At 61.9% G+C, this 26,681-nt stretch overlaps 1 protein-coding gene across 1 annotated transcript in view; it reads left to right on the forward strand.

The window, feature by feature from the left end:
* Nucleotides 1–26,681, forward strand: part of ABCC1 (ATP binding cassette subfamily C member 1 (ABCC1 blood group)) — a 113,474-nt gene that overhangs the window by 70,087 nt on the left and 16,706 nt on the right. Inside the window, exons 13-20 of the mRNA XM_079120603.1 lie at nucleotides 7,502–7,648; nucleotides 8,742–8,829; nucleotides 11,420–11,495; nucleotides 12,855–12,981; nucleotides 15,586–15,762; nucleotides 17,356–17,523; nucleotides 18,273–18,453; nucleotides 26,125–26,221. Of these exons, the coding sequence (XP_078976729.1) occupies nucleotides 7,502–7,648; nucleotides 8,742–8,829; nucleotides 11,420–11,495; nucleotides 12,855–12,981; nucleotides 15,586–15,762; nucleotides 17,356–17,523; nucleotides 18,273–18,453; nucleotides 26,125–26,221 (1,061 nt within the window). The remainder of the gene's footprint in view (nucleotides 1–7,501; nucleotides 7,649–8,741; nucleotides 8,830–11,419; nucleotides 11,496–12,854; nucleotides 12,982–15,585; nucleotides 15,763–17,355; nucleotides 17,524–18,272; nucleotides 18,454–26,124; nucleotides 26,222–26,681) is intronic.

The raw sequence follows: 26,681 nt of genomic DNA on the forward strand, positions 1-26,681 counted from the left end.
TATTTCACTGCATGATTGTTACCAAAAAATTTCAAAATAGTGCTGATTTTGCTTAAAAATAATTTATGACTGATGGGTGCAAGATTAGGATGTACAGAATACTTGTAAATAGGTGTTAATGTGGTGGCTACGACTATGCAGCAAAATACAGCATTGTCTTCACCTCTCCTTTTCCTCTCTGCAGTGTGACAGTTTTCTTTCTTTTCAGAGAAAAGCTTAGAGGTATTAAAATATTTTAATACATTCAAATGGAACACAGTGTACATAGTGTTCCGCCTCGGCTCATGCTTGGTTTCATTTCTTCTTGTGAAGCAGGCTCGTCTCATGCATGAATACGCCAGGGTGCACTGAGCTGCCTCCCACGGCTGGTCATTTTGGGTCGGTCCTGGTCCTGGGTCTTTGTGTTTATGATTCGTGCCCACTGAGAGTCCTGATGTGTGTGTCTGGGGTACTTCCACCCCTGCCTGGCCGGCTCTAAGAAGAGCCAGCCAACAGTGCAAGCTAGAGGTGTACAGCATTGGCCCCAAACCTAGAGACCATGTGGAGATGCACTGTGGAAATTCCCTTTAATCCCAGGCGGTCGCAGTTAAGAACAGTCAGGAGAGCCGAGGACGATGGGGGTTCAGGGCCCTCCGCACTCTAGTGTGTGTGTTTTGCCATCTTCGTGTTATTGACGGCGTCATTCTTTTTTGGCAGGGTGGGGAGGGCTGCTGGGGACTGACCCCAGGGCCTGGTGCAAGCCAAGTGTGCATTCTGCCACTGGGCTACAGGTTCTCTCTCTGCTGCCCAGACTGGACGAGAACTCCTGGGCTGGAGCGAGCTTCCTTCCTCAGCCTCCAGTCGCCGGGCTGACAGTGCTCTCCCGACACCCAGCCTCAGGTTTTCTTTCACTGTTGTGTTCCTTCTGAGTCGTGTGGCCGGGGTTCGAGGTGCACCACAGAGTCTACCTGTTGCAGACCCAAAATACCTGGAGAGCTGGGTGTGGTGGTGCACGCCTATAATCCCAGCAACGAGGGCGCTGAGGCAGGAGGCTGGCAGGTTCGAGGCCAGCCTCAGCACCTTGGTGAGACCCCATCTCCAGATAAAAGAAGTAAAAAGGGCTGGGGATGTGGCTCTGTGGTGAAGCACCCTGGGTTCAATCCCCAGTGCCGTGTGTGTGTGTGTGTGTGTGTGTGTGTGTGTGTGTGTGTGTGTGTATGTGTATATGTGTGTTTGGAGAAAACAAACAGCATCTGTGCTAAACACACAGACGTCACCCTGTCATGCCCCCTGAACGCAGCAGTACCACCGCAGCTGGCCCAGCGTTTACCCGGTGTTAGCCATCTGCTCCAAGAGATCTAGAGATGGTTTAAAGCTTGCAGGGGGCTGTGGTCGGTTATGTGCACACTGGGCCCTTTTGCACAAGCCACTGGAGCACCCTTGGATCTCAGTACTGTGGGGGATCCTGAGCCGATCCCTTGTCGCCAGGGGGCAGCCGTGTGTGATCTCTGGGAGTTTCTGTGGCCCGAAAGCGCACATTTCTGTGATGTGGAGGCTTTTCTGTTTCGGTTTGTGTTCTGACGCTGGCTTTCGTAGGCCACCTCAGTTTGCCCTGAGCCTGGAGCCGAGGACAGCTGAGGACGGGGCAGGGGTGGGGCGAGTGCAAACTTGCGCCCTTTCAGAGTGGCCCAGGGGTCGTTGGAGCACAGCTTGCCCAGCTGGATTCTGGAGGTCTGGGCAGGGCCCCATGTCTGCACGCTGACCTCCCGGGTGCCGCTGTGCTGTTGGTCTGTCTGGCCTGTGCCCACACCTGCTGGAGTCCCCTCCCCCTGAGCGTGTGGCCTGTGGACTGGCAGGCAGCGTCCACATTGCCCGGGTCTGGAAACGCAGGGTCTCAGGCCTTACCACAGGCCAACCGAAACAGTCTGAATTTTAGGAAGCTCTGAGGCTGGTTTGTGTGCACATGAAGTTTTTAGAGACACTGGCCAAAAGTAGCAGTAGGCAAACTTCTCCTTAAAGGGCCAGCTGGTGACTGTTGCAGGCCTTCTGGGCCACATGGTCTCTGTCACTAACGCTCATCCCTCTAGGGACTGCAGGAGCAGCCACCAGCGAGACAGAAGGCAGTGCCATCCTGCATACGTGTGTCAGTGCACATTTATATAATTCACCTGCAACGGAAGGATTATTTTGACTCCCTAACCACTTAAAATGTGGACTCTGTTCTGAGTTTGTGGACCGTCTAAACGGGTCTGGGCCTGGGCTGTCATTGGCTGGCCCCTGGCGTAAAGGACGGGAGTGTTCTTCTCCAAGTCTGCACGTCTGCCACGTCTTCCCTCAGCTCACGCTGTGACCTGAAGCCGGGCCTGCCACCTCCCTGGCCCTGTTTTCACAGGAACATGGATGGGTTTCATCACAGGATGCCAGACACAGAGCCATGTCCCTCCCTCCCATGCTCCAAGCAGACGCCCAGCCAGGTTATGATCAGCAGCCCTCCCTGTGCCCGTGGCCGGTGGATTGGAACTGGCACAAGTCCCTGGTCTCCTGGGACTCTGTGTCCCTGGGGTCCCTCAGCCCCGGGCTGGGGGCGTGCTGTTGGCTTCTTCTCACATCTCCGTGCTTCAAGCTTGCCCCGGCGGGAGCGAGACAGGCAGAGGGATCGCTCTGTGATTTAAGTGACGTCACACTGGATCCTAGTTACAGGGGGAGTTCATTTTATCATTTTTCCTTAAACTATTAACGGTCTCTGCATTCGCTGTGACCGAGGTGCTCTCTTTGGTGTACGTGGTAGATTTCCTATTATTATTCCGTGGCGTGGGGATGGAACCAGGGCCTCTCCCTGGCTAGACCAGTCCTCCACCGAGCTCTGCCCAGGCGCATCTGATTTAAACAACAGGAAGTAATGTGCTCTGGTGGCGAACACCCCAGGCCATTCCAGATGGCCTGCACACAGAGGGCTTTCAGCCCCAGTGCTGTGGACACTGGGCGCAGATCTCTCTTTGTTTCCTGTGCTCTGTAGAAGGTCAGCCGCATCCCAGCCCCCACCCACCGGGTGTCAAGTAGTCCCTTTCCCCACTCTCCAGCTGTGACAATCAGAAGTGTCTCCAGACATCGACCAGAGGTCCCCGGCCAAGGCCCCGGCCCCGCCTTGCTGTCTGCCCGCACCGGGTCTCTCGCGTTTCTGGAGTCGGTAGCAGTGGGCGAGTGCGATACGGGGGGTCATGTGTCTTTTATTTCCTTTTACGCTCTGCAGATCATAGAAGGTCAGTGCTGCTCGAGTGGCCTGAGAGGCAAAGGTCTGTAGGCCACGGGAGGTGACGGCCCTCCTGGGCGGGGGTTCTCGCAGCCCTTGGCTCTGTGCACAGGTCCTTCGCAAAGCTGCGATTTCCAGGATGTCGCCGGAACGCATGCCGGCCTCTGTCGTTTCCTGGCCTGGTCCCCCTCGGGAAGCCACGGCAGAGACGGACGCTGGAGAGCCCAGTGGCTGCCCTTGGCCCCCTTGACTGCCTCTCGGTTTCAGGGGGGTTGGAGCAGGGTGGAGACCCCAGGCTTCCAGGGACAGAGGTCACGCAGCCGCTTGGGGAGGAAGGAGCAGATGGGCCTGGTGTCAGCTGGAGACCAGGCCCTGGCGGCGGCTCCGGGCCTCTGGTTACATCAGGGTGAAGTATGTGGCCGCGTTCCCTTGGCGGGTGTCCACCTGTTCTTTCCACTGGCGGATTCCTGTGCTTCGAGGGTGGTGTTTACCCAGCAGTGGGTGTGACGGAAGCCAGGGCCTGGGAGATGGGAGCTGCTAGGGGTGCCAGCCGATGGGCGGACGGGACCGCTGCCCCAGAAGGCAGAGCCCGGCCTCTCTCACCACCACCTTGCGCACTTCCAAAAATGCGTTGGCTCAGTGCTGAGCATTTTGGATCTCTGTGCTGTGTGAGTCCCCGCCTCCTACGTGCCTGATTCCTTCAGCAGGATCCTCATCTTTCCACGGGGTGCTCCTCTGACGTGCAGGCTCCTGTCTGCAGAGCGGATGGTGCACCCTCAGTAAACGCTCAGAGCAGCGAAGGAGTGATGGAAATAAACTGTTCAAAGGGAACCGTCTTGTGTGGGACGGAAACCTGACTTGGATCAGTTAGCGCAAAAAAGTGGGGTTTGGGAGACACAGAACCAAAAAGTCTGGGCAAGTACTTCAGACTTGCCCAGGGATTGCAGGCATGGCTGGATCTAGAGGCTTCCGAGACGATGTTGGAGAAACTCGCCGTCTCAGCTCTGCTTTCTCCTTGGTAGTTTCTTTACACCTCAGTGATCCCTACAAGCAGAGAGCTGCTGCTCCCCACTTTTTAAAAATTATTTTATTTTATTCATTTATTTATTATTACTTTTTAATGTGGTGCTGAGGGTTGAACCCAGTGCCTCACACGTGCTCAGCAAGCACTCTACCACTGGCCACAACCCCATTCTCCCCACTTTTTTGACGGGATCTCACTGTGCTGCCCAGGCTGGTCTTAACCCCTTGTAAGCCCTACTGAGAAATGGCAGTTTTGAGTCTGAGTGGTAGGGAAGGCTCGCCGTTGTAAATAGAATGGTCAGAGACAGAGATCACAGAGGGAGTAACGTTCAGACGGAAGTGAAGGACCAATCCGTGCAAAGGCCCTGGGGCAGGGCTGTGGCCACCTCTGTAGGTGGAATAACCACAGGGGCTAGCCTGGGGGTGGTGAGGGGGGGAGTGTGGCTGGAGAGTGGAGCAGGTCAGCCAGGTTGGAGAAGAGCCTTTGAATCAGGGGGACCCTGGGACTCAAGTGGAGACTTTGACGTCTATACTAAGTAAAATAAGTTGGCTTTGGAGAGGTTTTTTTCCTTTTTCCACTTGAGAGAGAAGTCACCATGTTACGATTCATTGGTTATTCACATAACCCTCCCTGCTCATCCAGAGCCTTTCCGTCACCCGAGGGAATCCTGGGCTCGACAGCAGGGGCACCCCATTCCCGTCCCCTCCGCTCCTTGTCTTTCACCAGGTGTCCGCCTGTCTCTGGCCATCGCCTAGCACAATGGTTTCAGGCCATGTCCAGTTGGTGGCATGAATATGAACTGCCTCGCTGGCCTGGCCATGAGCTCAGGGCGGGAGCACTTGCCCGGCGTGTGCAAGGCCCTGGGTCCAACCCAGCACCAGAAAAAGCTGTGCAGAGCCCCTGCCTGTTTGTGGCTGAGTCATAGCCTACCGCATGGCTCCGTTTAGAGGGTGTCGGTGAGGGATGTCTTCAAGGGGGAGAGGAACGGGGAGGTTGCTCCGCGAGGACAGCTGGCACGCGGGAGCTGCGAGCTGCCGTGACCGGATAACCGTGGCGTACTGTGTGTTTTTTTCAAAAAGCTGGAAGAATGGATTTTGAGTGTTCTCCATAGAGAAGGGATAAATGTTAAGGAGACCGATAGTTCGACCTGACTTAAGCAGGACGCGGTGTGGACAGGTACCCCAGCATTACTCGGTACCCAGATCATATGATGTACGATTTTTACATTTGTGCACATCAGTTAAATAATTTTTTTAAATATTAAGAAGAAGAAGCACGGTACCCTGGGTCAGCTGCCAGTATGTCAGGGCTGCTCAGATGTGTGGCCGTCCAGGGGATCACAGGTCAGTGGCCTTCGGAGCTCTGCCCCTCCCGTGGGCCTCTGCTCGGCTGCACTGGCTTGTCAGAGCCACGGAAGGAGTCCAGCTCTGCTTGCCAGCAGTGGGTCTTTGGAAGGAGGGCCTGAGGAGTTTGTACCGGGGCCTCTGCTCGGGGGCTGGTCTTGCTCCCAACCATCCTTGAAGGCCTGTCCTGAGCCCCATTTCATAGACGGGAAAGCAGAGTCTCGCTCAGAGAGGTGGAGCAAGACACCAGCACCACACAGCTGAGCCGTGGCAAACACACAGCTTTAGTCTTTGAGGTCCACAGAACCGCGAGGCAGAGGGCTGACCGTGGACAAGGCCCAGCAGGCTCAGCGTGCCTCTGCCCACCTCCTGGTGGTCAGCCCCGAGCTCCTAGTTCACCTCTCCCAGGGAAGGCCGTTGAGGGCTGTAGGATCATGGCTGAACTGGGGACAGAGGTTGTTGTCCACTGCTGGGGTCTGGTGTTTGCCAGATTGCTCACGACACAGTCCTGGGAGAGCACACAGGTCCTGCTGCCTCGTCCCCTGCCACCTGGCGTTGCCCTGGTCTCAGCAGTGAGGAAGGGACCCACCAATCCAAACCCATCAGGCTCCCTGCTCCCAGGAAAAGCCGCCCCGTGGAGCTATTGGGCCCCTCCCACCACCTGGCAGGGCAGGGGTTGGTTTGGGGTGCCCCTCCCTCTTGCCACCTGGCAGGGCAGGGGTTGGTTTGGGGTGCCCCTCTTGCCACCTGGCTGGGCAGGGGTTGGTTTGGGGTGCCCCTCCCGCCACCTGGCTGGGCAGGGGCTGGTTTGGGGTGCCCCTCCCGCCACCTGGCAGGGCAGGGGCTGGTTTGGGGTGCCATGCTCCCGTCTCAGCCAGCCCAGATCCAGGTGGTCTCTGTGTGCCAGTGGGCACCAGCCAGGCGCGGTGAATCTCTCAGTGGGAACAGGAAGGGCTTCCCCAGGACCCGGCCTGGGCTGTGTGGTTTCTGTTTTTCTGTGTGTGTGGAAAGCAATCTTTTTGTCAGGGTCCTGGGACAGGAAATGAACTTAAGATAGTTGTGTTAGTTGCTTTGCTGTGACCCAAACATGCAACAGGAACAACTTAGTCAAGGAGAAGTTCAGTGGGGCTCATGGATTCAGGGGTCTGAGGCCATAGCCAGCCGGCTCCATCGCTCTGGGACTGAGGTGAGGCTGATCAGGGGCCAGTGCAGGAGAGCTGCTCAGCTCAGGGGTCAGGGAGCCCCTGGACGAGGGGGCGGGGCTGCAGGCAGATGCACCCTGCCAGCCATCAGTGCCCACCTCGGCCCCGCCCACCTGCCCAAGGCCCCGCCCACCAGCCAGTCCTTTCCAGCAGCACAGCCTGATGGGCTTCCCCCTCTCACAGTCCAGTCCTCTCCCCTGAGGTTGCCGCACTAACAATACAGGGAGTCGGGGGCTCCTCCTATCTGAACCTCATAGTCGTCTTGAGGGTCCCTCAGCCCCAGGGACTGGTCTGGGCACTGAGGACACATTTGGGCACAAGACAGTTCCTTCAAGGAGTTGGCCTTTCAGCGTAGGGAACGCTGACTCTGTGATGTTGCCATACGAGGTAAGACAGGTGCCCTGCGGTGCAGCCGGTGTCACGTGGAGCCCCGCGGGGCTGTTGGCGGTCAGGGTGGATGCTGGCTCTCAGAGGCTGATGGGGTCAACCAGGCTGCCCTGGTGGGGTCCAGGCGGCTTCAGGTGGGGGAGCTGCAGGCCAAGGCCGGGTCGGGGAGAGGCAGCACGCTGGCCGTCACTGGCTGTCGGTCCTCGGAGGGTGGTATGAGCCCCTGCCTGTGCCAGGTCTGCCCATGTGGCCGCCGGGGAGGGCCTGCCTTGTGCGGCCCCGGTGTCTCCTGCTCAGCACTGGGCCCTGCTTGCAGGTGGCCCTGTCGACCTTCGCTGTCTACGTGACGGTGGACAAGAGCAACGTCCTGGACGCCCAGAAAGCCTTCGTGTCCCTGGCGCTGTTCAACATCCTCCGCTTCCCTCTGAACATCCTCCCCATGGTGATCAGCAGCATCGTACAGGTACGGGAGGGGCGGGGGCACAGCCAGGGGCGCGTGGACCCCGGGGCTCCAGGAGGCCCAGGTGTGAACCGTCCCCGCTGCAATCAGGCCCCAAAGAAAAGAAGACCTTACACCTCTCCACGGGAGCCCTGGTGCCAGCGTCTGAAACAGATCTAAATGCGAGGCTTTCCCGGCCCCGGAAGGGTCTTTTTGGAATGTTCTGTCCCCTCCCGATCCATCCTAGCCTGTTTTTTTCTGAACTGCGGCTGTGGACCCCCTTGATAGATGTGACCAGTCCGATAGGCCTTGACCCCTCCAGCCCGCTGACCTGGCCCAATAGGATCCCCCCGCCCACTCCACCCCCCCCCCCCCCCCGGCTCCCATGGCGGCTCCGTGGACAGAGGTGACCCTCCTGCAGCCCCTGCACCTGCCTCTCCTGAGCTTTGTGCAAATCCACTTAAATTCCATTTCCAGCCACATAGACGCTTCACCCCGAAGATCCGGTCGTACGGATCTGGTTGTAGGCTTTGCCGGCATTGGGAAACTTTCCTTTGAGGAAGAATGTCGAGGACTGGTGTCCCCATCCCCAGGGCCCAGCGCCCGCGTTGCTGCTCCCTGGCCTCCTCTGACCCCTTCCCTCCGCCCACCTCTGTTTCCTGCTCTCTTGGCTGGAAGATTTTCAAGCAGGTCTCAGAACCTCTGGGCCCTTCGCCCGTAGGTACTCCAGCCTGTGCTTCTTACGTGGTCTTGACACATTGTCATGCCAACACAGTCCCCAGTCACTTCTTAAAATAACCTGGGTCCTGTTGGAGGTCGCAGGAGCCCTGGGCGCCCTCTGCCCCCGGCCTGTCAGAGTCGGGCCTCCTGCCTCAGTGTGTTACTTCCTGCAGCCCCTTTTCACCTCGGGCCGCCCCTCAGGGAGTCCTTCTTCCTTTCTGTCTTTTGTGGGCTCCTGAAACAAGGAGAGACACCTGTTTCTGCTCTGCGGGGACCTGGAGGGAGGAGGAGTATGTGGGCTGTCCCCACCCAGGGGAAGCCACTGAAATCCAGCTGCCCTTATTGTGTAAAAATGCTTTTTGAAAATAACGGTGCCCTGTAATTGCTTCCCACCTAGGCGAGTGTCTCCCTCAAACGCCTGAGGATCTTCCTCTCCCATGAGGAGCTGGAGCCCGGCAGTATCCAGCGGAGGCCCGTCAAGGACGGTGCGTGCCCTTGGTCCCCACACGGCTCCCTGACCAGCTCCTCCAGGGCTGCCCTTGGCTTCTGCTCTGCGGCACCAGGGCCAGAGACGGGGAGCCGGCCCCCGGAACTCCCCCAGGGCCCCTGGAACTCCTGGGGCCTCTCTTACCTCCCTGCCCCAGGCCCTTGAACGTGCACTGCGGCCCCCCGGGGAGGTGGCCGCTGGGTCACTACCCCTCTCCCCGAGGCCGGGTTCCAGGGCCCAGGGCCGGATTCTGTTCTGGGTGGATGGACAGGCGAAACCACAGTCTGGCCCCGCTCGACCCCCGCCAGCTGTGCCCGCCTGGGTCTGAGCCTCTGGCTCCTCATCGGGAGAAGGGGTGGAGGGCTCTTCCTCTGGCAGGGTGAGTCACTGGTGGGCTCGCTCGTTTTGTGGACGGTGACTAAATCACACTCTCCCGCCGGTGCCCGTGAGCAGGGGTCCTGTACACCGCCTCTGTGGGAACTCAGCGTCGTTCTCGTGGCAGCAGCCGCAGTGACCACCATCACTTCTGTGATGTCCCCGCCGTGCACGGTCATCCCCCAGGGTGCCAGCGTGCTGACCGACCCGGTGCTCGGCACTGCGCACTGAGAGGGGCCGGTGGGACTCCGAGCTCACAGATGAGGAAGCTCGCTTGAGTAATTAGATGATTCAGTGGATGAGAAAGTCCGAACCCACGGCCCGGCCGGTTGGTGGAGTCTGTGCTCCCAGCCGTGTCAGGTCACCTTCCGAGATTTATGAGCAGCTACCACCCGCCGAGGTTCCTGCGCATTCCCTCCTACTGCAGCCCTCGGGGTTGATTCCTTTGTCATCAATCCTATTTACAGAAAGAAAGAGGCACAGAGAAGTTAAGTAACTTGCCTGTGACTGTCCAGCACTCAAAGCCCATTCAAAGCCTGGCTCCAGAGCCCAGTAAACGTGGTTGTAGGACCGAATGTGTGTAGACACTGGTCATCATTGGTGGGCAGTGCCCGGCGCCTAGTAGGCCTTCAGATGTCTTCAGTGACATATAAAACCCCTGACGCGGCAGCTGTAGTAGAAGGCGCTACACAAGCCAGCACGGTGGTCGTCCCTCCTCTGGTGCCAGTGGGGATGTGATCCCTGCATCTGGGCCCCCGGGCGCAGGCTTCTCCTCTGGGCACGGTGACGCGGGGCCTGGAGATGTGTCGTTGAGGACCGTCTCGTGGACCATGGTGCCAGCCCTGCCTGCCACGCCCACTCCACCTGGTAGCTTCCACCTGGTTCTGACAACCGACAGTGTCTCCAGGGTTGTCTGACCGCTCTTGGGGGGCACGGTGGCCCCTGCAGAGAGCCGCTGCCCAGGGGGTGCTGGCATCTGCTCCCTGCACCTGAGGACTGGCGCCTTCCAGGAGGTTCTCTGCAAAACGTGCGCCTTAACCTGACACCCAGGGGGCCTCTCGCGCTGAAGTTCTCAGCTGCCAGGGTCAGGGCCCCGGCCCGCCAGCCCCCTGCTCCCTGGGGTGTGTGCCCAGTCTCGTGAGCCCGAACGGCCCCCCAGGCAGCCCAGGCGCCAGGTCCCAGGGTCCTCAGCGGATCCTGACCACAATGGCTTCCGGCTGGGAAGGGGGCTTGAGTGGCATTCAGAGGCCCTGGGCTCCACCCCAGAACCACCCAGAGGCCAGGAGGAAACCCAGCAGCTCCCTCTGGGCTGGGGAGGTTGGCTGGGCTGGCCAGTGGCTTCCTCTCGCCACAGACGTGTTTATTGATGCAGGGGAGTTAATTCTGCACTTGCCGACTTACAGAGAGACACCCCGGTAGCTCCAGAGGTTTCCAGGTGGCTCCAGGGTGACAGTGAACCGAGAGCAGGGAAGGGAACCTGAAGGGGAGTCGAGTCTGGGGCTCCCCGGGGCCAGGTCAGCTGGGCTCCTCCACCCTCGAGCCCCGCCCCGCCCGCCTGCGCACCGCCCGCTCCGCCTCTGCTTGTTGGAGCTGATTGCCGCTGGGGTCCTGGGAGACTGAGTGACAGGTGTCCTGAAGAGACTGAGGACGGGGGTCCCAGGGAGCCTGAGGACTGGGGTCCCAGGGAGACTGATGACCAGGGTCCTGGGGAGAATTAGGACAGGTGTCCTGGGGAGACTGAGGACAGTTGTCCCCGGTAGAGTGAGCGGGCAGTGAGCAGGCGGGTGCTGGGCTGAGGGAGGGGCTGGGGCACTGGGGCACAGAGCCCACCCTGAGCTTGAGGAGTCCCCAGGGTGGGTGCAGTGCCAGCCATGGATGGGCTTGCTTCCCCACTGACCGTGGTGCTACACGGAGTTGCCCCGTCCCGCCTGGGACAGCGGGCAGGGGTTCCCTGAGCACAGGGTCACCCATGGGCCCCCTGCCCTGCGGGCATCTAGATGGCGCAGCTTCCTGTCCTGCGGGCTTCGCCCTCCCCAAGGCTGCCTCCCGCCTTGTGGATCACAGCCGGCTCCAGGGCTGCGGGTCCCTGTTCTGTTTGGAAACGGCTGACGAGGCTAGAGAAGGCCAGCAGCTGGGGCCGACCCTGGAGGAGGGGAGAAGGGCGACTGCCGGGGACTCCTTCCCAGCCTGACCGTGTCCTCCGGTGCTTCCAGGTGGGGGGACGAACAGCATCACCGTGAAGAACGCCACGTTCACGTGGGCCAGGGGCGAGCCCGCCACGCTGAACAGGTAAGCCAGGGTGGGGCGCTGGCTGGAGAGCCGTGGGCTGTGGCAAGTGCGGATCCAGATTCCAGCTGCTCACCACCTCTGCGACCTTGAACTAGCCTCTGCTTACCCATCTAGAAAATAGGTCCAGCCACTCTGGCTAGGGCTGTCAGGAGGAGCAGGTTAGAAGGTGCCCGGCACCGAGGGGCAACTCTGACGATGAGCAATGGCAGCCTTGCCCAGCCGGGCAGCAAAGGGGAAGTTTGGTTTCTAGCTGAGAAGCTCCTCTTTCAGGTATGGTGTGATCCAGGGCCTTTGATGGGTGGTCAGATCTTCGTTCACCCCTCTGCTCTGCCTCCCTCTGGGCTGCTTCACTCTGAGATTTACCCTGTGTGACAGCAGAGGCCCCCACACTCTGGGGACATCTTTCCTCAGCTGGAGACCTGCCTGCCTCTTACTGGTCCAGAACAGGCCACGTGCCCCTCCCTGAGCCAGTCCCTGGGCCTGCAGGGCCAAGGTCTGGGGTGACCAGGCTGCTCCAGGGCTGACACGGCCCAGAAGGGAGCTGTCTTCCTGTCCTCCCAGGGTCCCCCTCCCGCCTGAGCACTGCCCACTGGCTCCTTCCCTTTCTGCAGCACACCAGTGTCACGGGAGTGGCTCCGTCCCTGTCCCCGTCCCCATCCGTCCCCTTCCCCAGGCAACTTGTCAGGTGCCTCTTCTCCTTCCTGACTGGTGACCTTGAGGAGCAGCCTCCTTAGGGAACCCCCAGCACAGGGCCAAAGGGACTCTGAGGGGGCCCCATTCACGCCGTGTCCTTCGGCACTGCCCTGGCCGGGCTCAGGGTGCTGCTTTCTCACGCCCTTTGAGAGGAGGGTCTGTGCTCTTTACCTCATGGAAAGCTGGAGGTCGAGGAAGTTCTTCCTCCTGTGTAACTTAAATTCCTCCTCCGCTCGGAACTCCCTCCCATCCTGCCCCACAGCCGTCCGTCCTGGGGCCTCGCCCTGCCTGCGTCCCTCCCCCCCAGCAGTCTGGAGCCCTCCTGTTCAGTCCCCTGCTGCCTGGAGACCCCGGGCCTTCCTCCACTCGGCCCTTCCCTCTCTCTAGCCTGCGGCGTCCTCCAGTCTCACCTGACATGGCCCGCTCCTCCTGCAGGCTGGGTCGGAGTGTCCTGCCTCTGGGGACATCTCTTGCCCAGCACGCTCAGCTCCCTGAGGGTGACAGGTCCCAGGCTCCCTCGCTGCCTTGGCACCTACGGGGTCTTTTGCACCCAGGCACCTGCCCACGCCTGCAGCCCTGGGCACAGACCTGGCGGACCCTGAAGGGAAGTGGGTGCAGGTGGCCCCGGGGCAGCTGGCTGAGCCAGGGCCTGTGGTGTCATTGCAGCATCTCCTTCTCCATCCCGGAAGGCGCCCTGGTGGCCGTGGTGGGCCAGGTGGGCTGTGGGAAGTCCTCCCTGCTCTCGGCGCTCCTGGCGGAGATGGACAAGGTGGAGGGCCACGTGGCTCTGAAGGTGAGGCCAGGGCTGTGGGCGCGGGCCACCGGGGTCCAGGGCCTGCCCTGCGCGTGCGACGGGAGTGGCAGGTCTCCCCGCTGTCCCTCTGTCCGGCTCGCTCGCTCTATCGCTCTTTCCCGGGCTGCCCCGGAGGACGCACTGTGTTCTTTTCTTGCGTTTGTGGGGAGAGGCTGGTGGGGAAGCAGGAGAGGCCCAGAGATCGGACCCCAAGTTCCGAGCCCCCGGCCAGTTCTCACATCACAGGCTGCTGCGTGCCAGGCCGTGGATTCTCTGGCCTGAACGACGCATCGCTGTGCACGGGTTTCAGCAGGAAGCGTAGAGTGTGATAAGGGGAAGGACTGGCCCCTTTTACAAGCCTCCCATCAGTCTCCAGCTCCCCCAGCCTCCACGGGCCTTCACACCTCAAGGAAGGAAGTGAGATCCTAGGGGAGGCAGGAGGAGGTGCTGCTCAAGTCCCTGAAGATGGGCGGGCGGCCACCTCCCTCTGTCTCGGGCAGTGCTCGCTGGCTTTGCAGCAGGCTGGGCGTCACCCACCAGGATCACATCATAGCGCCAGGGAGCAGTCGGGTCCATTCTGACGTGTGACAGGCCTCTCCTGTCCCCAGCGACCCCTCCCATCCTCCGCCACTGCAGAGGTCGGAGCGTCCCCTGCTGGTAGAAGGGTGCCTGGCGTTCAGGAGGCACTCAGTCCACCTGCAGCAGACCCTCAGGCTCCCCGGCCCTGCATCTCTCCTTCCCTCGTCCGCCCCAGGCCACTCTGTGCCTTCCCTTCTCTGTGGCGCCCCCTTCTGGAGACACAGCAACTTGGCGAGAGTGACCCTCGGGCTGGCGTCCTCCTCCGAGCCGCGTTTCTGAAGGAGCAGTTTTAGGTGGAGTGTTTGTTGGATTCTCCACCTGCGCTGGAGGAAGGCTGGGTCATGGCCCGTGGGCTCAGAGCACTCCGAGCGCTGGACCCCCACGGGAGGGCCCCCCAGATCTTAGCCTGGGTTCAACCTCTCCTGCTGCAGGGACAAGTCCCTTAAGGCTGGACCCCTACTTTCCTGCAGCGTGGGCTGCGCCCAGTGGCCTCTCAGGATGTTTGGGGAATACCCGTCCCCAGGCTCCGCCCATCGGGGGAGGTGCTGCGACCCGGGACCCCGCCCCCTTGGAGATGGGTGGCAGACAGAAGCAAAGGCCCTGAGAAGTCCTGCAAGGAGAACCGTGTCCAGGTTCCTCTCTGCGTCTGCCTGCCTCTCCTCCTGGTGCCTGAGAGGGCAGACATCTCGTCATTGTGGGTCCCGGTCAGCTGCGATTTTGAGAAACGCTCTGTCATTGCTTTTAAGTCCCTGTGATGGAGCCAGGTGCGCTCAAGTCAGCAAGGCAGAAAGTCTCGGTGGCGGTAGGCTGCACTCTGCCTTCTGACTCCGATTCGATAGCAGCGGCTTCCGTAGCAGAGCTCTGTGGATGTTTGGGGTCAGATCATGATTCATGACCGAGACCGGTTGTTTTGCCCTGGGGAGGGGAGTGCTCGAAGCGTAGTCTTGATTTTTTCCAGATGTTTCTCTTGGTGCGCCTTGTGCATACCTTGTCTGAAGGGCTTGTGGGTTTTAGGGTCGAGGCCTTCTGACGTCTCTGCCTCTTACGAGTTAGGGTATTGCAGCCAGCAGTTCAGTCAGAGAATGTAGGTCAAGGATCAGAGCCTCTGGTTCCCACGCCCTGCCTTGCCCCCAGGAGTTCCTTTACTTAAGAGCCTTTAGTGGGGGCACCGTGGTGCACACCTGTAATCCCAGAGACTCGGAGGCTGAGATAGGAGGATCCCAAGTTCGAGGCCAGCCTCAGCAACTCAACAAAGCCCTAAACAACTTGGTGAGACCCTGTCTCTAAATAAAAAATAAGGGCTGGGGATGTGGTCAGTGGTTGAGTGGCCCTGGGTTCCAGTCCTGGGTTTCACCCCCAGTACCAAAAACGGCACAAGAATCTTCATGAGTCCCCGTTGCCCTCGTGTGAAGTCAGCGTGGCCTCTGCTCAGTTTTGCCTATCTTCCCCTCATGCTGTGCATCTGTGTTGCGCTGTGCTGCTCTCTCTGTGCCCAGCCTCCTCCTGGGCCCTTTGCCTGGGCTGTCCCCCAACTCCATGCCCCTCAGGATCTCCTCCTGTGACTAACGTACTCTTCTGTCCTCTTAAAATCGTTTTTTTCCAATGTTAGCATTTTTGTTACTAAAACACAAAACAAAGGCCCTCCCGGCCCTCGACCTCATGCTGCGCTCCACACTCGCACCCCTGGAGGCAGGAGGGCAGCGGCCCTGCCTAACCTCCCCAGGCAGCCTCCCCACCTCCAGGGTGAGGCCGCGCCCGCCGAAGGCCGTGGACGCCCCTGATGGGATTCTGGTCCCAGCAGGGCACCCGCTCTGAGGTCGGGGCTTGGTCAGGGTCAGGGTGGTGGTCAGTGGACACTCGGTGTTCACCTCCGCTGCCTCCTCGGGCAGGTCCGGTGTGACTTGGCGTCCCTCTCGGTGGAGCAGTGTGGGCTGAACCAGAGCCCTCCCCTGGCAGGGGCTGGGCAGGCAGCCGTTGCCACGCCCGTCCACCCGTCTGTCCCGCCCTTCTCCCTCTGCCCCACAGGGCTCTGTGGCCTATGTCCCGCAGCAGGCGTGGATCCAGAACCATTCCCTCCGCGAGAACATCCTCTTCGGGCGTCCGCTGCGCGAGCGCTACTACAACGCGGTGGTGGAGGCCTGCGCCCTCCTCCCGGACCTGGAGATCCTGCCCAGCGGGGACCGGACGGAGATTGGCGAGAAGGTCAGCATGGCTCGGCACCGCCACCTGAGGAAGAGCCATGGGGTCCTAGTGGCTCACACATCAAACCCTGGCTGCTCTGGTCCGCCGACGGGAGGCCTCGCTCCAGGCCCCTGGGCCCTCACCGGGGTCAGGGTGAGGCCTCAGTGGCCACCCCAGGGGAAGCTCTTCTGTGGCTGCAGCAGAAGCCCAAGAGAAAGAGAAGAGGGGAAAACCTGTCCCTTGACACACACTGTCCCGTCCACCCCCAACACATGCCACAGAGAGGACGGGCCACCTCAAGATGGTCCGCTGCCTGCAGCGTTCCTTGGTAGGACGCAGGTGGGAGGAAGCGTGGAGGCTGCCCGCGTCCACGGCCTGTCAGGCGGTGGCGATGGTGAAGCAGTGCTGTGGCCCACACCCAGCACTTCCTGCAGCAGGCCCACCAGATGGGGCTGAGGCGAGAGGCACAGAGAGGCTGAGTGACTTGCCCCAGGCCACCCAGCCAGGGAGACTTGGGGAGGGGGGCTCCTGGGCCCTGGTCTTTCCATCACTCTGAAGAGGGCTGTGCTTTGTGCTTCTCACTGACCCAGGTCCCCTTCACCCGCACCCCTGCGCCCCAGCCTCCAGCCCCACCAGCCCCACTGGCCTGCTCTGGCGCCCCTGGTGGCTGTCGGTATGAGCGCAGGGCAGGCCCTGGGGCCACCCGGGGCGCAAGGAGCTGCTCTGTCCCCAGCAGCGGTTCCTGGCTCTCATTTGGCGAATGAGTTCTTTGAATGGAGGTGAATCTGTGGCTCTTTGGAAAGAAAAAACAAATTCTCACTGGGGAGCTCTGCTCATCCAGGGCGCGAGAGCTGGCGTGAGCAGAAGCAGGAGCGGCCAAGCGGGTGTGGGGTCCGGGGCCCAGGCCTCCTGGCAGCCCTGGGTCCTCTGGCTCCTGTTCTGCCTCTCGTTCTGTCCTTCTTGACAAATGTCCACGTCTGGCCCTGGGCGACTCCTGACTGCCCCTGTCTAGGGACAAAATCTGGAGGGAGACGTATGCCCAACTCCGCTTGGGTCCAGTGTCTGCCCTGGACAGGACGCTGGGGCCAGAGGGACCATCAGAAGGAGCTGATGGCCAGGACCCCTCTCAGTGTGTGGAGGGTGGTGGGCTTCTCCCAGGACCGGGCTGGGCAGTCACCCAGCGGGTCTCCACAGCGGCGGCCTAGCCAGGTGTCATGGCCTTGGCCATCTGTGGCGGTGGGGCAGGCTGCGCTGGCCCTCAGCAGGCGGAGCACAGGCCTGCATCAGCGCCCGATGGAGCCTGTCCCGCCCCGCGTGGCTGCCCAGTGACTGACAGATCAGAGCCAGGCTCAGCAGGAGCCGCTTACCTCGAGCGCTCACTGCAGGCCAGGCGCCCGGCCCAGCAGCCCTTCCACCCACTCCACGGGTGTGGCCACGCTGGTGGCTGCAGCCACATGCTCGCTCTGTGGGGCTGCGGCCTGGGGCTGGACCTCCTGCCCTCTGTCTCATGGACAGGGCAGCCCGTGGGCCTGGCTGCGCCCACAGCACCCCAGCAGGTGACCCCCCCTGAGTCTTGGGGTTTCCAGGAGACCCACCCTCTGCTTTGACCCCCAGGGCGTAAACCTGTCTGGTGGCCAGAAGCAGCGCGTGAGCCTGGCCCGGGCCGTGTACGGCGACTCCGACATCTACCTCTTCGATGACCCCCTCTCGGCCGTGGATGCACACGTGGGAAAGCACATCTTTGACAACGTGGTCGGCCCCAAGGGGATGCTGAAGGGCAAGGTGCCTGCTGGGGAGGGGCGGCCAGCAGCGGGTCCGTGGCCGAGTCTGTGTCCTGCCATGGGGGGGGCGGCCAGCAGCGGGTCCGTGGCCGAGTGCGTGTCCTGCGGCGGTCCTTGCATCCACTTGCTTGCTTTCTGACTTGGCCTTGAACACTTTCTCGTGCCCTCTGGGAAGCCTTCCTGAGGCACCGAGTGCACTTCTCTTTATAAGGCCAAGGTTTTGCAGTGGCTTCTGGGAAGCGGGAGGGACAGTGAGGTCTCCAAAACTCAGATGGCCACCTGCAATCGTCCTGGCCGTCCACGCGCCTGCCGGCTTCCTGCTCCCTCTGGCCTGGGAGGTTCTGTTCCCCCATCTGTAATCCCAGCAGCACCGGAGGCTGAGCAGGAGGATCTCGAGTTCAAAGCCAGCCTCAGCAACTTGGCGAGGCCGGGAGCAACTCATTGAGACCCTGTCTCTAAATAAAATATAGAAAGGGCTGGGATGTGGCTCCGTGGGCGAGCCCCTGGGTTCAGTCCCTGGTACCAAAACAACAGATGTGTAAAACAGCACCCGTCCCGGCCTAGCCTGGGGCGGGGTCCCCGCTGGCCTTGTTCCCTCGGCACACCCACGCGAGGCCAGGGGGCTTCCCTCTCACCCACCTCCCGTCTGCTCTGCTGTCTGGGGCCTGGTGACCCCCCTTGGGTCACTGCAGTGCTGGGTCAGACCATCCCCCCACACGCGTGCTGATGGCTGGTTTCCGCCTACCCTAGACGCGGCTCCTGGTCACGCACAGCGTCAGCTACCTGCCGCAGGTGGACGTCATCATCGTCATGAGCGGGGGCAAGGTCTCCGAGATGGGCTCCTACCAGGAGCTGCTGGCGCGGGACGGGGCCTTCGCCGAGTTCCTGCGCACCTACGCCAGCGCTGAGCAGGAGCAGGCCGCGGAGGACAGTAAGGGCCGGTCCTCAGCTGGGTCCCTGGTGGCCACAGCGGGCAGGAGGGTGGGAGGCGGGTGGGAGGCGGTGGGTCCCCCAGGAATCTGGCGGAAGACGCCCCACCTGGGTGCTGAGTGGAGAGGGGTCGGTGCTCTGTGGCCAGGCGGGGGTTGCAGGCGGGCGTAGCTGCCCAGGACACGGCCAGGGCCCCTGCAAAGGAGCCGTGGAGCTTCAGGTCCTCCTGCGAGATGCAGGGCAATGGGAACCGCTGTCCCCCCGACTGCAGAGGCTGGACGAGCCTGCGCCCTGAGGGTCCCCAAGCGGGAGCTGACGCGCTCAGTCGGTGGGCCAGGCAGCCGGCCTGTCCTTCCAGCCCCACCTGCTTCCCTGCCAACCAGGCTCTGTGGCAGCAGGAACGTGGCCAAGTGCACAGAGCCTTGGGCCCACACGCTTCCAAGGCATCTGATGGACAGTAGCTCGTACTACTGCCCGGGAAGGGTGACCGTCCCTGGCCTTTGCCGGGTCACAGTAGACCTGCCTGCTCCCAGCCACCTTGCCTGGTCTGTCCCCACCCTGCAGCGGGCTAGCCTCGTGGTCCCTGCAGCGGGCTAGCCTCGTGGTCCCTGCAGGTTTCCGGGCTGGGTGGCTTCCAAGGCTGCTCTGCTCTCCTGCCAGTCGGTTCCAAGGTTGGGGTCTGGTTTGCCCTCTCGGGCGCCTGTGTTCCCTTAGTCCAGGGCATTGGCGGGACCCTCTGCTCGCCCCGTCTGTGGCCCGTGTTAACATGGAACGGGAGGACGTACCTGATGCTTTCTCTGTGCCCAGAGGACCACACCATCGGTCCCAAGGACCCTCTGGTTTCTGCCGCCTGCCCTGCCCCTCCTCAGGAGAGACTCATAGGCCCCTGGGCCTCTGGGGCGTGTTCTTTCATACGTGTCCCCAGCGGGTCTCAGTGGACTTTCCAAGGGGCGGGCTGCACCGAGCAACTTCTGGGGGCAGGGAAAGGACAGTGGGGTCTGTGTCGTGCAGGCCCAGCCCCAGGGCCTCCGGATCTCCCAGAAGAGCTATGTGCTGCTCATTCGTCCTGCGGGGATTTTTGAAGCACCTGCTGTGTGTTAGGTTCTGGTGGTGTTTTGTGGACTGCTGTAGAAGGCCACCGACGGGTGGCTCATGTAACAGTCTGTGCTGGAGGCTGGACACCAGGGTGTCGGCGGCGGCTTCCTCCTGGGGCCCGAGGGAGCGCGTCCAGGTCTCCCCTGGCCTCCGGGGCTCCGGCACCTTGGCGCCTTCCCTGCTTCCTCCTCGCGGGGCAGTCTCCCATGTGCCGGGCTCCAGATTTGTGGTTTTAGGAGGAAGCCGGGTCCTGGAGGAGGGCCCACCCTGTGTCCGTGTGACCGCCCCGGCTCCTGGCCTCTGCACAGATCCCGTCTCCAAATGCAGCCATGTTCTGAGGTGCTGAGGGTAGAACTTCAAGGGATGACATCAGGAGCTCAGAAGCAAAGAGCAGCAGGCTGGGGAGCAGCCTGGTGACTCAGAAGGAGGCTGGGCGGTGACCTGGGCCGGGTGGGAGACGTGGGGAGCAGCAAGAGGGGGCCTCAGGACCAGCGCGCGCTCTGTGTGTCTAAGAAACAGGAGGAGGCTGAGGCAGGCGACCAGGCGGGTGTGCAGAGCAGCCAGAGGGGTGAGGCCGCACCCCCAGGATTCCGGACTGGGTCAAAGTGCAGTGGGGAGCCATGGATTCAGAGGGGAAGCAGCCACCGGCAGGGCTGGACCTCAGCCTGGTCCACCCAGGCTCCTGAACGACTCCGCAACTCCAGGGGTTTTTAGTAAATGTAACGCACCTGGTAAACCCCGTGACCCATTCGTCGCCAGCAGCCATGGCCACGATGGCAGGGCATTTGTGTGACCTCTAAGGAAACCCAAGTCCATCAGCAGCCACTCCTCTGACACCTGGGTGACCTCAGATGTGCTCCCTGTCTCTGCAGAGTGGCTTCCTGGCCTCTTCACATCCTGGGAGCTGGAGGGCATGTGCTCTTTCACCAGCATCCAGCCCGTGGGTTCATCTTCTCGTAACTTCATTTCCTTCTCTGGGTGTGTAATATTCCATTCTGTGGAGGGACTGCGGCCGGCCTATCCATTCATCTGTGGATGGTCATTTGGGTAGTTTCTACTTTTTGGCTGTTAAGGATAATGCTGCTACAAACCCTCATGGTTTTGAAAGAAAAGTCGTGTTTTTGGCTTTTTGCCTGTGTGATAGCAGCAGTCCCCTCAGCTTTTAAATTCTCTGATTACAGTGACTTTTTACATGTTCTTGCTTTTATGTTTAGAAAGTTCTGCCCTAAGTCTAGCCTCTCTGCTCTTTGTGCAGAATTTTCCATGCCTGTCTCTTAGTCTGGGTCGTGGTGACTTCTTAGTCATTGTATCTCACTGACCTGCCCTGTGGGCTTTAGACAAAAATGCCCCTCTGCTTTCCAAAAGTATACATCTGGGTTTAACTGAATCTTCTTCCCAGAATGAGGTTGGTGGGTCTCTTGCTCCTTCTTGCTCCTCCCTTTTTTACGGGGGAGGGTGTCCTGGGATTCAACGAGGGGCACTCGACCCCTGAGCCACATCCCCAGCCCTTTTTAATATTTTATTTTGAGACAGGGTCTCACTGAGTTGCTTAGGGCCTTGCTTTTGCTGAGGCTGGCTTTGAACTGGAGATCCTCCTGCCTCAGCCTCCCCAGGCCCTGGGATTAGGGTGTGTGGTCACAACGGGCTCCTCCTGCACTTTTACCATCTCACACTGTGTCGCCGGCCTGTGACCTCTGCTGTTTCCCCGCCCTCCCAGCCTGCAACACCCCCCCCACCCCCCCACCCCCACCCCGAGCAGAAGGTGGCGGGCACCAGCGTCCTTGTCATTCTCTGCACGCCAGTGGGTCACTTGGTGACCAAGTCCTGCCTGGCCCTCTGGGTTCATTTCCCTGATTTGGCCGCCCAGCCTCCAGCCCCATGGGACGCAGCGTTGTCCTCAGTCTGTGGGCCTAAATCAGACCGGGCGGCCCCTTACCGCCTCCCAGGGGCCCGTCCGCTCAGCTTTGGCCCTTGCGCCTGCCATCTGGGGCCTGCTGGGGCCCCTTCTGCAGCTCCTCCGGGGAACCTTGCTCCTGGTTGGATCATGAGGTCATTTAGGACCCGCAGCCGAGGTGGGGCGGGCTGAGCCGGGAGGTGCTGCCGTCTTTACGGTGCTGGCTCAGCGATGGCTGAGGCTGCTCGCTCTGCCTGGCCGCCTTACCTAGGCATCGCGTTACTCTGTCCTACTCTGTCCTCCCCCCCCCCCCCCCCCCCCCCCCCCGGCTGCACTGGGGAGGGAGTGCGGGGCTTCCCGCGTGCCTGGCGGGTACACCCGGCTGCACCCAACCCTGGCGCCTTGGTTCCCCCCACCCCCCTGCAGGGCTGGGTGGAGCCTGGGCCTCTCGCATGCTCTGCACTGAGCTGCCCCGACCTCCCCTGAGGTCGTTTTCAGGAACCTGAAATCTGCCTCAGGGACTCTGGGCAGCAGGGCTCCGGTCTGGAGCCGGCCGGGGTCACTGCTGGGGTCAGGCCAGCAAAGCGGTTCCTGGCCCCAGGAGGGAGCATCACGGCCCCGGGCAGGACTAGCGGGAGCCCAGAGGCCTGCTGTGCTCCCTGAGGCCAGGGCCTCCGTGCCTCATCCCAGGCAGAGAGCCGAGTCCGGGCCCAGCTCCTTGCACCTCGCTTCCAGTTTTTTGGCTTTTTTTGTCTTTTTCTTTCTGATTTTGAGGTTCCTCTGCTCATCGTGGGCCTTTGGAAGCTGCAGGAGATTCGGGAGTCAGTGGATGGTTGCCGTCCTTCCTCTGTGTCCACCCCTGGGGAGCCCCGGGCTCTGGGCCTGCCCCTTTTCTCTCGCTCACTTGCACCCTGCCTGTTCCTCCTGGCGCCCAGCAGCCGGGAGCCCCTCCCGGACGGCACATTGCTGTCGGCTGCCCTCCTGGCTGCTGCTTCCTCTTCTGACCGTGGAGAACTTCAGGAGCCGGAGCTGGAGGTCCAGGCTGGCCAGGGCAGCCGGGCAGCTCCGTTTTTGGTCAAAAATGAGGTGTCGGCTGTAAAGCAGCTGAGTCGAATTCTTCCCTCAAGGGAGGCCAGCCTTGCTGGCCCTGGCCCAGGCCGAGTTCCAGAACCTTCTTGAGTAAAGCAGCCTTGGCATAAACAGGAGCCCTGGCAGTGCCCGCTCTGAGGGCGGCCAGGCGAACGCAGCCCAGGCTGCTCTGTGCCATCCAGGCAGGGACGCCTCCTGGCTCAGCTCTCGGGCAGCCGAGGGACGTCCCTGGATTGACAGGTTTCGAGGGCTCAGGTGCTCAGGAAGTGCAGAGCGTCTTCCCGCTCCGTGGCCCTGCTCCGTCTCATTCCTTGCAGCACATATGGTGCCCAGCAGCAGGTACCACGTCTCCCAGCACGCTGGCGCCCCCTCCCCAGAGACCTGAGTCTCAGCATGGCTTGCTGGTCACTTCTGTGTCCCCAGGACTGAGGACAGTGCTGGACAGAGTAGCTCTCAGTCATGTGCTGAGTGAGTGAGTGGCTAACACCTCAGGCCTGCTCTGGGTGGCCAGCCCATAGGTCAGGGTTACCTGAACACAGCCGAATGAATGGCTCAGATTCCCAGAAAGCACCAGCTGCTTTTACCCGCCTCTCTCAAGCTGGTTTAGAAACCTGCTTTGTGGAACTAGACGGAGAGGGCTCTGCCCTTGTGGCATTGGGAGGTCAGCTCTGCTTGTTCTGGCCAATCCGTTGTCCATCTGCCTCTCAGGTGTGTATCCTGGGAGCCTCTGTGTGCTGCAGAGCCACCTGGTCTCTGGGCCACCATGTGAAATGGTGCCCCCTTCCCAGTTGTTCAGTGCACACCACTTATAGCTGCACATGGCTGCTGGGTGCTGGGCGGGGGCATGGTGTCCTGGAGAGCTCGCAGTCTGATGGGGAGACAGACACTGGATAGTCAAGGGCATCGTGGTGGTAAATGCAGCTGCGAGGGAAGCCAGCCGGGGCGGGTCCTGGATTCTGAGCCTCGCCACCTTCTCTTCCCTTACTCTTCGGTCCTGTGGGCGCTCTCGGGGGTACCGTCCGCCCTCTGAGCACAAAGCTGTGGGAGAGGGAAACCGAGGCACCGGTCGGGAGGCCTTGCCTCCTTTCAGAAGACCATCCTGCTGACCCCTCGGGCGCCTCGGGGGACTTGGCGGAGCCTTTGGGTCTCTAACGCTCCCTTGGGTCTTGTGCCTTCCAGGCAGCAAAGTGGTGGACCCAGAGGAAGGAGGTCAGTAGGCCTGCAGCTGGCGGGGCTTGCAGGTTGCCTGAGGCTGCGCGCGGGTGGCCCGGGGGGTGCTCACTGCCACCAGGCTTTGAGGGGGGCCGGGGGGCGCCTGCCGCTCCAAGCTCCTGTGAATGGCCCGGACCTGGCCACGCTTTCTTGTCTCGTGGGTCACGTTTGCCAGGACCCGAGGATACCACGCAGCATGGCTGGCGTGCCATGGGTGGGCAGCAGGGCAGCGGTTGAGGGTGCCAGCCTGCGTCCAGGGCAGGGCAGGAAGTGACCATCAGCGACAGAGCAGGCTGGTGCTGTTGGGTGGCTGCAGGGGGTGGCGGGCTGGTGCTGCCTAGCAGAGCCCTGGGCCAGGCTGGACCCCTCCTCGCGGCAGCCCTGTGGGCGAGGTCGGGAGGGCGGAGGACAGCGGTAACAACCCAATGGCCAGGCTGCACATGGGCCCCGGGGACCCGCAGAGTCAGAGGACCTGCAGGGACAGGTCACCTGGGGCTCCGTGTCCTTCAGCTGCCCAGCAGCTCAGGGGCCTGGCGCTCGGATTTCTGCTGGCAGCTCCGGGCCAGCCCTCCTCCTCCGCCCTCAGGCCGCCCTCTCGCCGTGCGCAGTGTTCCAGCCGCCCCCGTTGTTCCACCTCCCCAGTGGAGCAGGTGGGCAGCTGCGGAGGCCACCGTGGGCAGCCTCTCCAGCTGCTGCCCCGCGTGAGCCTGAGCAGGGGCCAGAGGGAAGGCGCGGCTGAGCGGGCGGCAGGGTGCTCCCCACGCGAGTCCCTGCGAGTGTCCGCGGCCCCTCCTGCTGGCAGGAACTCGTTTACAGCGGCCCGGCTCCCAGCGTCCTGCACGTGTCTGAGCACCGCTGCGTGGGCAGGCCTGCCTGGTGTCACCCTTGTCCCTGCATGGTGTGTCTGTTTCAGTTTTGGGTGTTGCTGTTTAATTAGAAAAACAAAACTGACAGTCGATTGTCTGAGCCTTTGATTCCTGGTCCTGGCTGTGGCTAGAGTTGCCTGTCGCCTGGACACGGCACAGGTGCCACAGCGGCCTCTCGCACGGAGCTCCAACGGTGCCCAGGCCACGCCTGAGCCCAGCCAGCACCCTCGCCTACTTTCCAGGGTGGGGCCTGCTGCTCCTCCAGTCTTGCAGATGTGCTAGTTTGGGCACAGAGAGGTCTCTCACCTCCTCCAGGTGCATAGCCAGGAGCTGAGAGCAGGTCCCTTTGTCCCCGTTACCTGACTGCCCTGGAGCTCAGAGTCCGTGGGGCCCCGCTGGACCCAGGAGCAGGGGCAGCTATTCATTTATAAACGCCCCCCGGTGGTGTATCCCTAGCCAAGGTCGACAGCCCTGGTGTCCCGGAGACGAGTGCGCCCCAGCCCCTCCCTCTTTCCTTCCTGCTGGCTCCGTGGCTCCCTGTGGCCGCCCTCCAGCCTGGTTCGTGCGTTCTGTGTTTGTTCATGTGCCAGCAGGTTCCTGGGGTCGTGCTGGCCAGACTGCTGGCCCCGTACGTGTCCCCAGCTGTGCCTCTCTCCTGGGTGACTCCCCGGCTCTCCGAGGCCAGCCCTGGAATGGGTCACATTCACAGTGAGCCATCGCGGTGTCCGGGTGATTCCTGAAGCTGGATGGCTTCTCCTGGCACTGGGGCAGAGGTCTGGCTGCCGTGCCCCACAGTGGCCTTGTCCGTCGGTGACATGCTGAAATGCTTCCTCATCACCTGGGCAAAGCCCTGCCCTGGAGCCTGGGGCCTCTGCCTGGTGGCTGGCGCCCCTGCCACACTGGTTGTTTATTCTGAGCATCCCCCGCCTTGGGTGCTTGGGCACCAGGGGGCTCTGCCCTCTCCGGGTGGCTCCTGCCCACAACCTGCTGGCTGAACCTGGCTGGGCTGGGCCGGGTCTCACCATGCTGCCACACAGGGGCCAGCTGGAGCCCAGGGCCCTCAGCCGAGGAGCCTTCCAGGGCCCAGCAGAGCCAACCCTGCCCCAGGGACCTGGCCCAGGTGGGCCTCCTGCCCTTGCAGGGCAGCTGCCAGGCGATGCCAGTATCGGGTCAAACGTCCTCAGAACCCCAAAGCGACCTGAAGCCCTGCCTGTCTTGTTGGGCCTTCCCCAGCTCCCCAGGCCCCCCCCCCGTGCCCATCCCCTCTCTTCCCCAGGGCTGACAGGCCCCCTGTGCCCATCCCCTCTCTTCCCCAGGGCTGACAGGCCCCCCGTGCCCATCCCCTCTCTTCCCCAGGGCTGACAGGCCCCCCGTGCCCATCCCCTCTCTTCCCCAGGGCTGACAGGCCCCCCGTGCCCATCTCCTCTCTTCCCCAGGGCTGACAGGCCCCCCGTGCCCATCTCCTCTCTTCCCCAGGGCTGACAGGCCCCCCGTGCCCATCTCCTCTCTTCCCCAGGGCTGACAGGCCTCGCTGGCCCCGGGGGTCCCGGGAAGGAGTCGAAGCACATGGAGAACGGCGTCCTGGTGACCGCGGCAGGGAAGCCGTTGCAGAGGTGAGCTGGGCGGGCCATCCAGGCTTCCCAGGCCCTGCACCCAGACCTGCCTGCCCCTGAGGGAGAAGGGACAAGGGCCAGCTGCTCTGCCTGGCCGCCCAGGAGGCCTGCAGCTCCCTGGGGTCCTGGGCAGCTGCGCCCTCTGCTCCCCTCGAGCCTGGGACCTTGCTTTCCCACGTGGAGGCCTCCGCACAGCCTGCCACCCTTCCTGCTGCCCTTCCTGCCGGGCAGCACTGCTCTCAGGGCCCCATGGTGGAACCGTTGTCCCCGCGTCTGACATTCCAGTTCCCTCCTTGGCACTCGGCGTGGGTCTTGGCTCAGGTCGCTCGGAGCAGCCTGGAACATTCCAGCTTTGCCAGCCAGCATCTTATTAAAAGCAGATGGCTGGCAACGGCTGTGTTAGGGTCCAGAGGAACCAGGCGCCACGCAGTGCTGCAGGGACTGCTGAACGGGAGGTAGT

The sequence above is a fragment of the Sciurus vulgaris genome (assembly GCF_902686455.1).
Source record: "Sciurus vulgaris genome assembly, chromosome: 18".
Taxonomy (NCBI): domain Eukaryota; kingdom Metazoa; phylum Chordata; class Mammalia; order Rodentia; family Sciuridae; genus Sciurus; species Sciurus vulgaris.